Genomic DNA, 15680 nt, shown 5'->3' with positions numbered 1-15680 from the left:
GTCAATTACTTGAGTTTTAAACTCTTTGTTAAGGTAGGGGTCTGTACTGTCCCAAGCTTTAGGGGTTTTATGCAGCTATTTTCAGAGATATTTCTTGGGATCTGTAAATTTTCAGTTCTTCCAAGGCGGTATGATCAAGGGCGAGGTGTTTACTCCTTTCCTGGTCTGTGCTCTGGTCTATGAGTGACCACAAACACTCTTTTCTGTCTTTGGGCTATGAGTAGAATTCTTTCTACACAACCACTACAAGCTCCACCATGCCAGCGCTCCTTCTCGCCCCAGGACCACCACGCAGAACTGTGACCCAGATCCAAGCATCGGCAAAGCAAGAGAATCCTGCATCAGCAGAGACATCCCTGCAATCCCCCTCTGATCAGCCACTCAATTCCCCCGCAGTTTGTGGGCCAGAAGCTCTGGAGGCAGTCACTGACCTGAGGCCACGCGCAGGGACTGGGGCTGGGACCCTGTGTCTCTCTCTCACTGCATACACAGACTTTTCCCACTGACCTTCCACGTTGTCTTTGGCGTTCCTGGGTTGAGAAGTCTGGAAATCGCCACAGCTGCCTGCGATTCAGTCCTCTGAGGCCTGTTCCAGGTTCGCCGAGGCCTACTTACCCACACCAAACTGCATTCCTCTCCCAACCTGGCACAATAGACCTTTCCAATCCACCATCCAGGTTGTCTTGGGCTGGAAATTTGTTTCATTCTGTCTTTTTCCGGGTTCTGCTGCTTTGGAATTTGTTTAGAGCCATTTTTTACAGGTATTTCGAGGGGTTTGGGATGAGCTCAAGCAAGTCACTGCTTTTACTCTGCCATCTTGGCTCCACCCCTGTAGATCAAGGTGTTATTTTCTTCAGTATTTTTTTGGGTCTCCTTTAGCAAGCTGTTGACTCACTTTTCATGATTTTCTTGTATCACTCTCATTTCTCTTCCCAGTTTTTCCTCTACTTCTCTTACTTGCTTCTCAAAATCCTTTTTGAGCTCTTCCCTGGCCTGGGACCGATTCATATTTTTCTTGGAGGCTTTGGATGTAGGAGCTTTGACTGTGTTGTCTTCTTCTGGATGTATGTTTTGATCTTCCTTGTTACCAAAAAAAAATTCTGTGGTCTGACACTTCTTGCAAGGTTTGCTCATGCTCCCAGTCAATTGCTTTATTAAGGTAGAGGTCTGCTTCCAATATGGAGAATGTACTGTCCCAAGCTTCGGGGGTTTGTACAGCTGTTTTCAGAGATATGTGTAGGGACCTGTAAATTTTCATTTCTTCCAAGGTAGTATGATAAGGGGCGAGGTGTTTACTCCTTTCCTGGCCTGTGCTCTGGTCTATGAGTGATCATAAGCACTCTTTTCTGTCTTGAAACTGGGAAGAGAATTTCTTCTCCACCACCACTACAATATCCACCAGGCCAGTGCTCCTCCTTGCCCCAGGACCGCCCCTCAGAAGTGTGACCCAGGGAGCAGAGCCAAGATGGCGGAGGGAAAGCAGTGACTGTCTTGAGCTCTCTCCCAAAGCCTTCCAAATACCTAAAAAAAATGGCTCTAAATAAATTTTAAAGCAGCAGAACCCCCCAAAAAAAAGACAGAGTGAAGCAAATTTCCAGCCAAAGACAGCCTGGATGGTTGATCAGAAAGGTATATCACTCTGGGCGGGGACAGGAGCGCAGCTCTACATGGGCGCCAGCAGCGATCCTGGAGCAGGCCTCAAAGGACTGAATTGCAGGCAGCTGTGGCAGTTTCCAGACTTCTCAACCCAGGAACGCCAAAGACAACGTGGAAAGTCAGTGGGAAAAGTCTGTGACTGCAGTAAGAGAGGAGCTAGGTCTCAGCCACAAGTCTTGAGCGCGGCCTGGGGCCACGACTATTTCCTAAGCTTCTGGCCCACAGACTGCGGGGGAATTGAGTGGCTGATCAGAGGGGAATTGCAGGGATCTCTTTGCCAGTGCTGAGGCAGGAATCTCTTGCTTTACCGGTACTTGGATCTGGGTCACAGTTCTGAGGGGCAGTCCTGGGGTGAGGAGGAGAGCTGGTGTGGTGGAGCTTGTTGTGGCTGTGAAGAGGAAACACCTCGCCCCTTATCATACCCCCTTGGAAGAATAGAAAATTTACAGGTCCCTAGAAGTACCTCTGAAAACAGCTGGTCAAACTCCCGAAGCTTGGGACAGTACACTCTTCACATTGGAAGCAGACTTTTACCTTAACAAAGAATTTAAAACTCAAGGAATTGGCCGGGATCATGAGTAAGCAGTGCAAAAAGAGTCAGACTATATTATCGTACTTTGGTGACAAAGAAGATCAAAGCACACAACCAGAAGAGGACAACAAAGCCAAAGCTCCTACATCCAAAGCCTCCAAGAAAAATATGAATCAGTCCAGGCCTTGGAAGAGCTCAAAAGGGATTTTGAGAATCAAGTAAGAGAAGTAGAGGAAAAACTGAGAGTGATGCAAGAAAATCATGAAAAACAAGTCAACAGCTTGCTAAAGGAGACACAAAAAAATACTGAAGAAAATAACATCTTAAAAAAATAGCCTAACCCAAATGGCAAAAGGGGTCCAAAAAGCCAATGAGGAGAAGAATGCCCTAAAAAGCAAAATTGGCCAAATGGAAAAGGAAGTACAAAAGCTTCCTGATGAAAATACTTCCTTAAAAATTAGAATAGAGCAATTGGAAGCTGGTGACTTATGAGAAATCAAGACACTGTAAAACAAATCCAAAAGAATGAAAAATTAGAAAACAATGTGAAATATCTCATTGGAAAAACTACTGACCTGGAAAATAGATCCAAGAGAGAGAATTTAAAAATTATTGGACTATCTGAAAGCCATGATCAAAAAAAGAGCCTAGACATCATCTTTCAAGAAATGATCAAGGAAAACTGTCCTGATATTTTAGAACCAGAGGGCAAAATAGAAATGGAAAGAATCCACTGATCTCCTCCTGAAAGAGATCCCCAAAGGAAAACTCCTAAGAATATTGTAGCCAAATTCCAGAATTCCAAGGTCAAGGAGAAAATATTACAAGCAGCCAGAAAGAAACAATTTAAGTATTATGGAAACACAGTCAGAATAACACACGATTTAACAGCTTCTACATTAAGGGACAACGGGGCATGGAATATAATATCCCAGAGGGCAAAGGAGATAGGATTACAACCAAGAATCACCTACCCAGCAAAACTGAGTATAATCCTGCAGGGGAAAAAATGGTCATTCAGTGAAATAGAGGACTTTCAAGCATTCTTGATGAAAAGACCAGAGTTGAATAGAAAATTTGATTTTCAAATACAAGACTCAAGTGGAACATGAAGAGGTAAACAGGAAAGAGAAAATCATAAGAGACTTATTAAGGTTGAACTGTTTACATTCCTGCAATGGAAAGATGCTATTTGTAACTCATGAGACCTCTGTCAGTATTAGGGTAGTTGGAGGGGAAAAAATTATATATACAGATAGATAGATAGATAGATAGATAGATAGATAGATAGAGGGCACAGGGTGAGTTGAAAATGAAGGGGTCATATCTGGAGAATATAATTAAGGGGTGAGAGAGGATTTTACTAGGAGAAGGAGAAAGGGAGAGGTAGAATGGGGTAAAAAAAACAGAAAAGAAAAGGCTCTTACAGTGGAGGGGAAACGAGGGAAGGTGAGAGGGAATAAATGTATCTTATTCTCATAGGATTTGACTTAAGGAGGGAATAACATACACACTCAATTGGGTGTGGAAATCTGTCTTACCCTACAGGAAAATAGGGGGGGGAAGGGGACAAGAGAGGAGGGGAAGGGGACAAGAGAGTAGGGGAATGATAGAGAGGAGGGCAGGGTGGGAAAGGGAGTAATCAGAAGCAAACACTTCTGAGGAGGGACAGGGTCAAAAGAAAGAACAGAATAAATGGGTGGGCAGGATAGGATTAAGCGAAAGAGTTAGTTTTTCACAGCATGTCTACTATGGAAGTGTTTTGAATAACTGCACATATATAACCTATGTTTAGTTGCTTGCCTTTTCAAGGAGGGTGGGTGGGGAGGGAGGAAGGAAGAAAATTTGGAACCCAAAGTTTTAAAAACACATGTTTAAAAAAAATGTTTTCACATGCAGCTGGGAAATAAGAAATACAGGAAATGGGGTACAGAACTCTATCCTGCCCTACAAGAAAATAGAAGGGGAAGGGGATAAGAGAAGGGGGGGAGAGATAGAAGGGAAAGCAGACTAGGGGAAGGGGTATTCAGAATCCATGCCATCTTGGGGTCGGGGGAGGGACGAGATGGGGTAAAAATTTGGAACTCAAAATCTTGTGGAAGTAAATGTTGAAAACTAAAAATAAATAAAAATAATAATTAAAAAAAAAGTGTGACCCAGATTCAACCACGGGCAAAACAAGAGATTCCTACCTCAGCACTAGCAAAGAGATCCCTGCAATCCCTCTCTGATCAGCCATCTGAGTCCCCTTCATTCTGTGGGCTGGAAGCTCTGGAAGCAGCTGCCACCAGGGCCGCACTCAGGACTTGCAGCTGGGATCTAACTTCTCTCTCTCACCGCAGTCACAGACTTTTCCCACTGACCTTCTAAGTTGTCTTTGGCGTTCATGGGTTGAGAGGTCTGGAAACTGCCACAGCTGCTGGCGATTCAGTCCTCTGAGGCCTGCTCCAGGTTTGCTGTGGCCTACGCGCCCATGTCAAACTGCGCTCCTCTCCTAGCCCGGCGTGATATATCTTTCCAATCAACCATCCAGGCTGTCTTGGGCTGGAAATTTGTTTCACTCTGTCTTTTTGTGGGTTCTGCTGCTTTAGAATTTGTTTGGAGCTACTTTTTTATAGGTATTTGGAGGGATTTGGGGGAGAGCTCAAGCAAGTCACAGCTTTCACTACGCCATCTTGGTTCCATCCCTAGTATTAGATTTCTGTTGGTAGAAGTATGGGACAAATTAAAGATGAGCTGAAGTTAGAGAATAGAAAGGACAACTAGGACGGGTTAGGTGGTATAGGAAAATCCTGACAATATGGAATTGGAAGAGTTCTAAGTCAATAGTTTTGAGTATGAGTGGGTCATAGAAATGTTTATAGGATGAGATTTAAGAAAGTGATTAGCAGCAGGGAGGTCAATGATGATCAAGTGGTTTTCTAAATCTTTATTTAATGGAAAATAAAATTTCTCTTTCTTAACTCTCTCTTTTATAAAATTAGGTATTTTTATAAAATGCGATAAAAGAGTATTTCAAAATATTTCCAGTCACCAGATGTATAGTTATCAAAAATTCACACAATTCTCATGCTGTCTCCACTACCTTCAGCTTTTGTGCTTAATCTGTTTTGGCATCTCTGTTTCTTGCAATGTTGTTCTCATTATAGGAATTAGTTAGAGACCTACTTCTCTAATAACCAAGAGAATGACCATAGCCAGGTAACCTCAAGGCAGATGCAAAGTAGAGCTCAAGTACAAAGGCAGCATCAGGGATATTTGGCAACACTCAATGAGGACCCAGCTAGAAGGGCCATGGTACAGGACCAGAATATTAATCACCGTTAAGAAGCATAACTCTGAGCCCAGAGGAACTGAAGTAGATAGCAAGGTATGAGGCCAATGGATTTGGGCACAGAGATCAAAATTGGACCTGGTGTGCAAGGTGGGGGACCTAGAAAAGGCAAGAGTCCAGTTATACAACTAGACTAGAAAGTTGGAGCAACACCAACTACAAAACTTACTCATTCTAAGCTTCCAGAGCTATGGATTCAGAGGTCCTTACACTTAGGGTTCATAGGGTTCATATAGTCTTACCATAGTTTTATGCTTTTACAGCTAAAAACAGCTGTAAGATTTTGGGTCATCCTGTATTTTTCTCTGCAGCTAGGTGGCTCAGTGAATAGAGCACTGGGCTTAGAAACAGGAAGTCAGGAAGACCTGAGTTCAAATCCTGCTTCAGACACAGCCTGGGCAAGTCACATAGCCCTGTTTGCCTCAGTTTCCTCATCTGTAAAAAGAGTTAGAGAAGGAAATAGCAAACCACTCTGGGACTTTTGCTGAGGAAACCCTACAACAGCAAATGAACAGGGATGAGTCTGCTTTAAATAAGTAGTAACAAGTTGCTGCAAATGTTGGAATTAGAGAAATTCTGGAGTTAGACAACCAGGCTGATTACTCCAAAAATCAGGGTGGAAACGTAATTTAATTTAAAGAACACTGAGTTCTTGTCTCAGCTCCATCACTACCTATCTTTGTAATCCTGAAGGAAATAATTTTATGACTCTAAGCCCCAATATGAAAACAAACAACAAACAAACAAACAAAAAACTTCATCTGTAAAATAAGGTTAATAATATATGCTGTATCTCAAAGGGATTTTATCAGGCTCAAATGATATAAAATATTACATATAAATCCAGTTGAACCTTCTAAAGTGTTATGTGGATATAAGATGGCATTGTCAGCCAGCAGCAACATGACAGAAGCTCTTGTAAAGTAGGGACATGTTCTATATGTATTTAATGGGTATTTAATAAATGTTTATGGATGGAGCAATAGAAATAGGGTCAGACAACTTAATTTCAGCTCTCTCTTCAGAAACTAAATATGTGACCATGGCAAATGTATTGAACTTCTTTCAGCCTCATTTTCTTCATCTGTAAAATAGCAATAATACAAGTGTCTATGTAGGGTTGTCATGAGAGTCAAATTAGTTAATATATGTAAAGTATTTCACAAATATTAAAGCTACGTATAATTGTTCGCTATTATTGAATTGAATAATCATTGTTTTCAACCAAGATCACTGATTTTGGTCAGTAGGAGTCAATGATAAAATGATGCTTTGACATTAAAATAAATGAGCTCCTTCTGTTACCCTTAAGCCGTCTGTTATTGTTTAAATTTAGAATCACTTAATTATCTTCTACAGCACTTGTGTAGTTAATTACAGTACTTTCTGACTCTTAAAACTTTTCTTTCTCTTTTTCATTCAAACAGGAAATGACCTCTTTCTAGTTGCAGTTCATGAATTAGGACATGCTCTAGGGTTGGAACATTCCAACGATCCCACAGCAATCATGGCTCCATTTTACCAATATATGGAGACTGACAACTTTAAACTACCTAATGATGATTTACAAGGCATCCAGAAGATATATGGTAGGTTACTATTTTATCAGACTTTTGTTTGGTTGGCCCTACACTGAAGTCTGGAAGCTCTTGTTATGTTTTACCATTTCAAATGGGATCTCTAAGTGTGTGGCGGAGGGGAATACTGGAGGGGAAAATGCTCCATGGGCAAAATATGTTTATCAATCAAGGCACTTTTGGCAGTCAACTCAGACGTCTTAATGTATAGGTTATGAGAATGTTTCTGATTTTGATGAAACCTATTGATTTATTTCCATCCCACAACTTGTAATAAAAATTGCACAAAGGATAATATTTTTAATATTAAAATAAAGATATAAGTATCTGATGAGGACATTCAAATAAATAATAAAATAAGAACAGCAAGTTGTATTCATGAGAAGCTGAGACTCCAGCTCAGACATCCCAAACATTAGTTCTCTGTTAATGGGTTTCAATATTCTGTTGCTCACAGCTACAGCATTATTTATGTTACAGAAGTTTATGAATGTGACAAATTGTCCTGCAAAGTATATAATTACCAATACCAAATTTTGAATAATATAGAGCGGTAAAATATACATGGCTATATTGTTCACTATTTCAAAATAAAGGCAATATCTGAGAAAAAAAATTTTAAATGAGTAGATTATACAAACATGAGCAAATTAACTGTAAGAGAAGTAAAAAAAAGTTACACATTTTACAGTAACTTTAACTCCCACAGTACTATCATTGACCTTTACAGATACATTTATTTCACCCATAATTTTTAAGAGCATGGCATATGTAATTTATATTTAGTGAATCTGTTTTGCTAAATTAATGGGGTGAAACTTTCATTCTTACAGTGCAAAGACAAATTTGTGTTGTCTGCATGTTAATATACAGTAACCAGGAGATGTCATTTGCATTTTAAAATAACATACTTTAAGTTCAGTAATTTGTTTTGCATTAATTAGTTTTTTCAACTTAAATGTCTCAGTGTTAAGTGCTCTCTCGGGGTTAAAGTGGATTTTTTTAAAAAGGTCACCGTTCCTGCTGCTCGTATTGTTGGAGAAGTCAAATGCAGTGATAGAGAAAATGCACATGTCCTTGCCTAGAAGCTGAATATTTCTATTCTAAATATTAGAGCATATTTTTATGTCTATAGTGCTATATAGTATGTGCTAAAGGATGTTTCTCCAAAGTGATTAAGTGAAAGGTGGCTCTTTCTCATGACCTCATGAATTAGCAGTCTAGACAGAAGGTCTACACCAGAATATCCTTCCCATAGTCTAAATACCAAGTGTTAACAGCTGTGTCTTTCATTAAAAAAAAAATCCCTTGAAAAGTGGTACTTAATATCACTGCCAAATTATGTGTGTGAACTTTGGCTTGATTTTAGAAGACTCCTTTCAAAAATTGTTTCAGAAAATCAATGTTTTGCTGCTGGTGTTATAATCAATAGGTGACAAATTCAATATTCAAATGGAAACTCCTTTGCAGAAATGCATTAAATTATTTCAATAGATACCAAATTTTAAAGTTGGAAAAGTTATGGTGCTTGATCTGATACTCATGTTTAGCACAAGTTTTGGTCAGTAAATCTTTTCTTTCATAATTGTTCACATGTATTTGTTATATTATTTGCTTATTTAATAGCTAGGATTATGTTATATAGGTTTCTTATGCATAGTTTCTGGATAAACAGTGGAGAAGCTGTCATTGAAAACTAATAAATAAATCTTGATTATCCAGTTCAAGAACATAGCATGGAAATTTAATATTAAATAGCATTGTATATTCATTTTCATTTTTTTCTTTATATGATCTTAAATACCTCTTAGATCATCTAGTTGGTATCCTCTGCTGATGAATAATTGTTCTCTGTAGCATATTTTCCAGCACTATTCCAGTTTTAAGTGAGCCCAAGCACTGTCCTCATCTTTTCAAAAGGTCCACCTGACAAGACCCCTCCACCAACAAGACCTCTACCAACAGTGCCCCCACACCGCTCTATTCCTCCGATAGACCCACGAAAGAATGACAGGCCTAAACCTCCACGGCCTCCCACTGGCAAACCTTTCTATCCTGGAGCCAAACCCAACATCTGTGATGGGAACTTCAACACTCTAGCCATTCTCCGCCGAGAGATGTTTGTTTTCAAGGTAGGAGGCTGTGCCATTTTTTTTTTTTTAGCCTGAGATTGAGTGTCTACATGGTTGCTTTAGAAAACAAGTTCTCTTTCATTTTAACATCACCTTTCCAGCCCTCTTATAGTTAGAAAAGGAATCTAAAAAAAAAAAAAAAAGAAAGAAATGCACATGGCTTAAATGTCTAGCAAAAGAAGATTGCTGTAATGTTCTATTTGGGGAATGCATTTAAGTCAGCAGAATCTGTAATGCCTAGAAATTTGAGGGTAAGTAAATGCTGCATGTTGGGCAGAGATAAAAAAGCATAATTCAAATCATGAATAGAAGCTAATAGGGATGATTTGGTTGGGAGCTTAGCCACTTCCAGGGGCTCAGCAGCCGTTGTTTCTTTGGTTCAGACATCTTTATAGGAATCCTGTAATTTCACTTTACAATTAGATCAGAACTGCGTGAGGGATATTTGCCATCACATTATGATTTTACTGGTAGATATTTACATTGTCTTCTAAATGGCATCTTTTTGGTATTGCCTGTTTTGTGGAGGTTGTTTCAACTTTAGATTACTATTTGTTTATGCATATTTAATGCATAAAAATAAGTAAGTTAAAACAGGATTTCCTATAGGTAGGATTTGTATGTCATGAAGAAGCCATAGTGATCTTGCAAAATCCTTTAGTTAGTTTCCAGAAGACATTGTTTTCTCTACCAATAATTCTAATAATTAGCTGGATTTATAAATGTATATATATATATGTGTGTATGTATGCATATGTGTATGTGTGTATGTATATGGGCATTCCAATTTTCCATCACCAGGCCCATACTAGAAATCTTTTCAGACTTGGCAAAACTTAGGATCCACAGACACAGCCTTCCAAAACCCAGAAAAATGTCGCAATATTTAAGTATCAAGGGGCAGCTTGGTGGTGCAGTGGATAGAGCACTGGCTCTGAAGTCAGGAAGACCTGAGTTCAAATCTGGTCTCGGACACTTGACACTTACTAGCTGTGTGACCCTGGGCAAGTCACTTAACCCTATTGCCTAGGGAAAAAAAATAAGTATCAAGAGGATTACTTTAATTGAGGATTTTACACTAAATTGAATCAATGTCTTTTCTACCACTACTATATATATATATATATATATATATATATATACATATATACATATATACAGTTTCATGGAATTAATATAGCTTTTAAAAACACTCTCTGACTTATCATTTGGTAATTCATTCTTTTACATGCTAAGAAAACTCATTACTTAAATCTATAGTGAATGCTTTTATAAATAAAGTTTTCTAATTTGCAAGTGAATAATCACTCCTTGATTAATCTGTTTTTTACAAATCTGTCTATCTTTTCTTATGTAAGACTGACATGAAACTCTCCAGAGAAAATATTTTTGCTAATACATGGTAGAACGCTATGAATAGCAATGTTGAATGTTGGTAGGACAAGACACCAGGGGAAAAGGCTCCAGTGTGAATGCTCTATATGTTTGGTAAGGTAAATAGTTTGGGGAAAAAACATAGGATCCTATATGGTAGTGATGGCTAAGGAGGGGTATATGAAATACGAAAGTCTTTCAGATTATGGGTGGTGTCATAGGGCAATTGTTTCAGACATCTTTTCAGAAATAGTAGTATTGATTTGATTATTGTTCCCATAGCCAAAGGTTGGAAAGGTGTGATGATGGAGAAGAAAGTATGGGTGTGATGGAATAGATTAAAAATGGTGCTTTAGCAGCATTGTGATAGGCGTGGACTGAGTTAGTTATAAAGAATTCTCACCAGTCAGAAGCAAAGGGCCCCAGTGCAGGAGCTGAAGAGTGCAGTTGGAGATAAAAAGGCATGGCATGAAGGTGAGTGGAGTGTAGTAATTAAATTCAGTCTCTCCTGTCTTAGTGGTTTATTTTTGTCTTTGTGTTTCTGGTATCTAGCATGGTGCATTGCATGTTTAAAAATAAGTTTATTCATATATTTTGGTTTGACATTACCTATGTTCTTGTATTTCTCACTGTATCTACCTTCTCCACCCACCAGATTCATCCCTTATGAAAAATATATAATCTCTTTGGGGGCCAACTTGGTCATTCTAATTTTGAAGCATTTAGTGTTGAAGCATTTAGTTTAGCATTTTGTTGTTCTTTCAATTTGCCTTGTAAGAGTCATCATATATACTGTTTTCTTGATGCTGATTATATAATTTCCATTAATTCATATAAATCTTATTTTGTTTTTCTGTAGTCAATGTGTTCATCATTTCTTGCAGCATGGTAATGTTCCGTTACATTCATGCTTCATACCCTGTTTAGCTGTTCTCCAGTCAATGAGAGTCTACTTTATATCCAGTTATTTCTATCAAGAAATGCTGCTATGAATAGTGCATATGTAGTCTTTTATCTTTTCTTTTTTTTAATCATTGACCTCTTGACAGCATATGCCTAGTGTAATCTTTGCATCAAATGGTATGAATATTTTAGTAAAATTACTTTTTTCTGGGTAATTTAATAATTTTATTAATAGGGCCAGCTTGTTTATTAATAAATGGATGGGCATCTGGCTTTCTCTCTTAGACCAAAGACCCCTCATTGAGGTGGACTCACAGTTTATATGCCCTTGGAAGAGCAAGTGTTCCTGAAAGTAGCAATCAAGTGTGATTACAATGAGGGTCTTGGGTATGTGACTTAGGTCACCCAAATCTTGGTCAAAGGGACTTATTAATTTCCATATCATCTTTTAATGACATTCTTTACATAATCTGAAGTTGATTTCTAAAATGGCTGTGTTAATTCACAACTTTGCTCACAGTGCATTGGTATGCCTATCTCTTCACACCCCTCCAACATTGACTATTTTTCTTCATTGTCATCTTTTTTGACATAGTTAGGTGGTTTAGTGGAGTACATACCAGAAGTTGGAAAGACCTGAGTTAAAATTCAGCTGTAGTCACTACTCATGTACACCTGGGAATGTTGGATAACCTCACTCCACATTACTTTCCTCATATATAAAATGGGGATAATAACAGCTTTTAATTTGCAGGGTTGTTGGGGGATAAAATGAAGTATCATTTGTACACTTACAAGCCTTAAAAATGCTACATAAATATTTGCTATTAATTTTATTATCTTTTGTAAATGGCTGGGTATGAAATTCAATCTCAGGGTTATTTTGATTTTTATTTCCTTTATTATTAGTTGTTTTAATCATTCTTTCCAATTGTTAGAGTTTGCAATTTTTTAGCAACTGTTCACATCCTTTGACCATTTTTCAAATGTTTTTGAACTTACATATTTCTGTTAGCTATCTACATTCTGGGGCAGCTAGGTGGTGCAGTAGATAGAACACTGGGCCTGGAGTCAGTCGGGAAGACTCATCTTCATGAGTTCAAATCTAGCTTCAGACACTTGCTAGCCATGTAACCCTGCAGTAGTCACTTAGCTCTATTTGCCTCAGTTTCCTCATCTATTAAATGAGCTGGAGAAGAAAATGGCAAACCACTCTAATATCTTTGCAAAGAAAACTCCAAATAGGGTCATGAGGAGTCAGACGTGACTGAAATGACCGAATAACAACATCTGTATTGCATGGTATTCAAATATGGCAACTGAACTAGAAAGAATGACAATTAGTACCCAATACATTCTTGATTTCACCAGCAGTTTTCCATATAGCCCAAATTCTCATAATCTACCCACTGCAAAATAGGGATTTGCCTAAGAATGTACACTGATATCCCCACACCCCAAATATTAAAACACACCCTCAAATAACCCAAGGAGCTATATGACCCCATTCACAAGCACTAGTACTCCTTTTCTTCTTGAGCTATATGACAAATTAATCACTCTTTCCATAAGCAATACCATGAATCACTCAAATATACATTTATACTCTGGCCACATTATTTTCCATACATGACACAGTCCATTTCAGTATACTCATCACTAACACTCAGGAGTTGACTTCTAACCAAATCAGTGCTAACATCTAACCATGTCAAGAAAACTTCTAATGTTTTCATATATTCTAGTGATTAATTTGGTACTATGGACAGGTAGCAACTTTCTCATCCTAAGACACAAGTTTCACTAAGATTTTTAATGTCTATTATTTAGAAGTCACCTCTGTATTTTAGAGGTGAGTGAACAACTACCCAGAAATATTAAGTGACTTGCCCAATATCACATATCCACATTCTTGTTATTTTACTTTCTTCTCTTTCTTTCTGAAAAAAAAAGAGAAAAGAAAAGAAATCCACTTTTAAAATGAGGAAAAAGTTTTTCTCACTTTTTTTCCCTCACTTAAAGTTTTAGAATTAGATATAAATGGTCTTTACAGGTCTTCTGGCACATTCCCTCACCTGTCCACCATCACATTTTGTAGATGAGTAAACTGAGGACCACAAAGGTTACCTGAGCTATTCAATGAAATGCATCTACTTTTAGAGTATAAATTCAAACTCACATCCTCTGACTCCAGATCCATCATTTTTTTATTGAATGACATTTGCCTCTTACTAAGTTTGTTTTTGTGTTTAGGGATTCAAGATTGTACTTGTGTTGATTTATTCAAATTCAGCAGTTCTTATCATAAGTAAATGACAAGAATTAAAAGCTGCAGCCCCCTTCAAAGTTTTTAAAGGAAGCAATATTATGTCTTTGGATGTTTAGAATTTTTATCATGTTAACGTATTATGTTTTATAGGTTTTCTCTCATCAATATTTTGAACCAAACTCAAAGACTAGGGAGGAATCTAATTTTTTTTACATTGGCAATAGGCAGAATGTTACAATTTCTACATCGTGCAATATCGTCCATCTTCCAGAATAACAAAATGTGCTCTCATTTGTGGTTGACATCAATCAATAAATAATGAAATGTCCCACTTACAGAAAATTTCCTGTGTACTCAAAGCTGTATTTTCAAAATATAGATTAGTATAATTTATTATTGGCATCATTCTCTTTTCCTTTATTCAAAAAACAAAGTTCCTAGATTGAATATAGTGTGCATGAGGACATCTTGTGTTCAGGAAAAATCAATGACTTTGTTCAAACTAATGAATTAAAGTTGTAATTTCTAAGAAGTCCTTGAAATGCTTAATTGGATGCTTTCCATTTTTTTCTTTCAAGCGGAATAGCTAATCTGAAATGAGAGAAATGAAATAGTTTTAAAATTGTTTTTCTCATCATAGTTATCTATGACTAAATGACACTGAAATGAATACTTGAGGGGAAAAAAACAAAAATTCACTATTATTTTGTCTGCTTGAGGCCAAACAACTTTTGATTGATTGTTTCTACTCACTTGGTAGAATTGACTAGTTGTTTTGTTTGTTTGTTTTTGGCATAAACCAAGGTTTAATACAATATAATCAATTTCATAGTGGTTTTTTTTGGTGGTGGTATTGGTTTTTATTTTCCTTTGGAGAAATAAGGCATGCTTTGAGTTCAGCACCCAGCTTGCACGTGCAAGTGTGTGTGTGTGTGTGTGTGTGTGTGTGTTGTCTCTGAATGTGCCTTATTGAAATAGCATTCCAAATTCCTTCAGCTCAGAGCCTGTGTGATACGGTCTGTGTGTGTTTTAGAACATTCTTTATAGAGGTTCACAAAAGGTACCTAGTGCAGTGTTCTCACCACATAATGAGAGTTCATATGCTATTAACTGAATAAAGATTAGTCTTTCCCTTCAGTAGTTCACATAATTAGAAATAAAACTACTTAGTCATTATCATAGATCATTCACCTGTATTGGACATGCCTTCTAAAACTTTCCTTCTCATAAGGGAAGAATGAACACATATCAGTTAAAGATCTACGTCTTACATTCTTTGCTACATGTATTAGGCCACCATATATGGTAGCAAAGCTCCTCAGATTTGCCAGCTCATATTATTTTAATCTGCATTTGTCTCTACTTTTGCTAAGAATAGTTCCTCTAATAGATAACAACATTTAACTTAAATTAATCAGAATTAATTTTTATTGACCACATGTAAACTGTTTTCTTCTGTGTGCTTTCTTTCTTTTCCATTTATCTCAACTTATTTCTTTCCCACTTTTTCTTTCTTTAACTTTTACCTTCCTCCTATATTTACATGTTTGCTTAATGAACAAGATTATAGGATAATTAATTTTTTCTGTCCAGTGCCATTTTTGCAACAAGCATCTTTAATGCTAAGTTTTGGATCTCACTTTTACTCCTTCCTCTCCATATGCTTTATATGTAGTCTATTCTTAAATCCTTTCTATTCTCTCTTGACAATATCATCACTTTAATTTGTGATAACTTACCTTTACTTCCCCTTACATTCTAACCTCTCTCCTCCTTTTATTTTCTTAATGCAATTGCTCATCACCTTTCACCTGAATTATTGTGGTTACATCTTAACTAGCCTTTCTGCCTCCAACTTCCCACATTTTTTTCTCCCTACCCCCGGTTTGTCCTGCATTTTACT

At 37.5% G+C, this 15680-nt stretch overlaps 1 protein-coding gene across 1 annotated transcript in view; it reads left to right on the top strand.

Moving 5' to 3' along the window:
- The window catches only part of MMP16 (matrix metallopeptidase 16), a 369344-nt gene that overhangs the window by 277713 nt on the left and 75951 nt on the right, over nucleotides 1-15680 (top strand). The window contains exons 5-6 of the mRNA XM_027865020.1: nucleotides 6950-7111; nucleotides 9020-9231. Of these exons, the coding sequence (XP_027720821.1) occupies nucleotides 6950-7111; nucleotides 9020-9231 (374 nt within the window). The remainder of the gene's footprint in view (nucleotides 1-6949; nucleotides 7112-9019; nucleotides 9232-15680) is intronic.

Source organism: Vombatus ursinus, unplaced genomic scaffold, assembly GCF_900497805.2.
Source record: "Vombatus ursinus unplaced genomic scaffold, bare-nosed wombat genome assembly UNPS02000577.1, whole genome shotgun sequence".
In the NCBI taxonomy this organism is placed as follows: domain Eukaryota; kingdom Metazoa; phylum Chordata; class Mammalia; order Diprotodontia; family Vombatidae; genus Vombatus; species Vombatus ursinus.
This window is presented reverse-complemented; position numbering and strand designations above follow the sequence as displayed.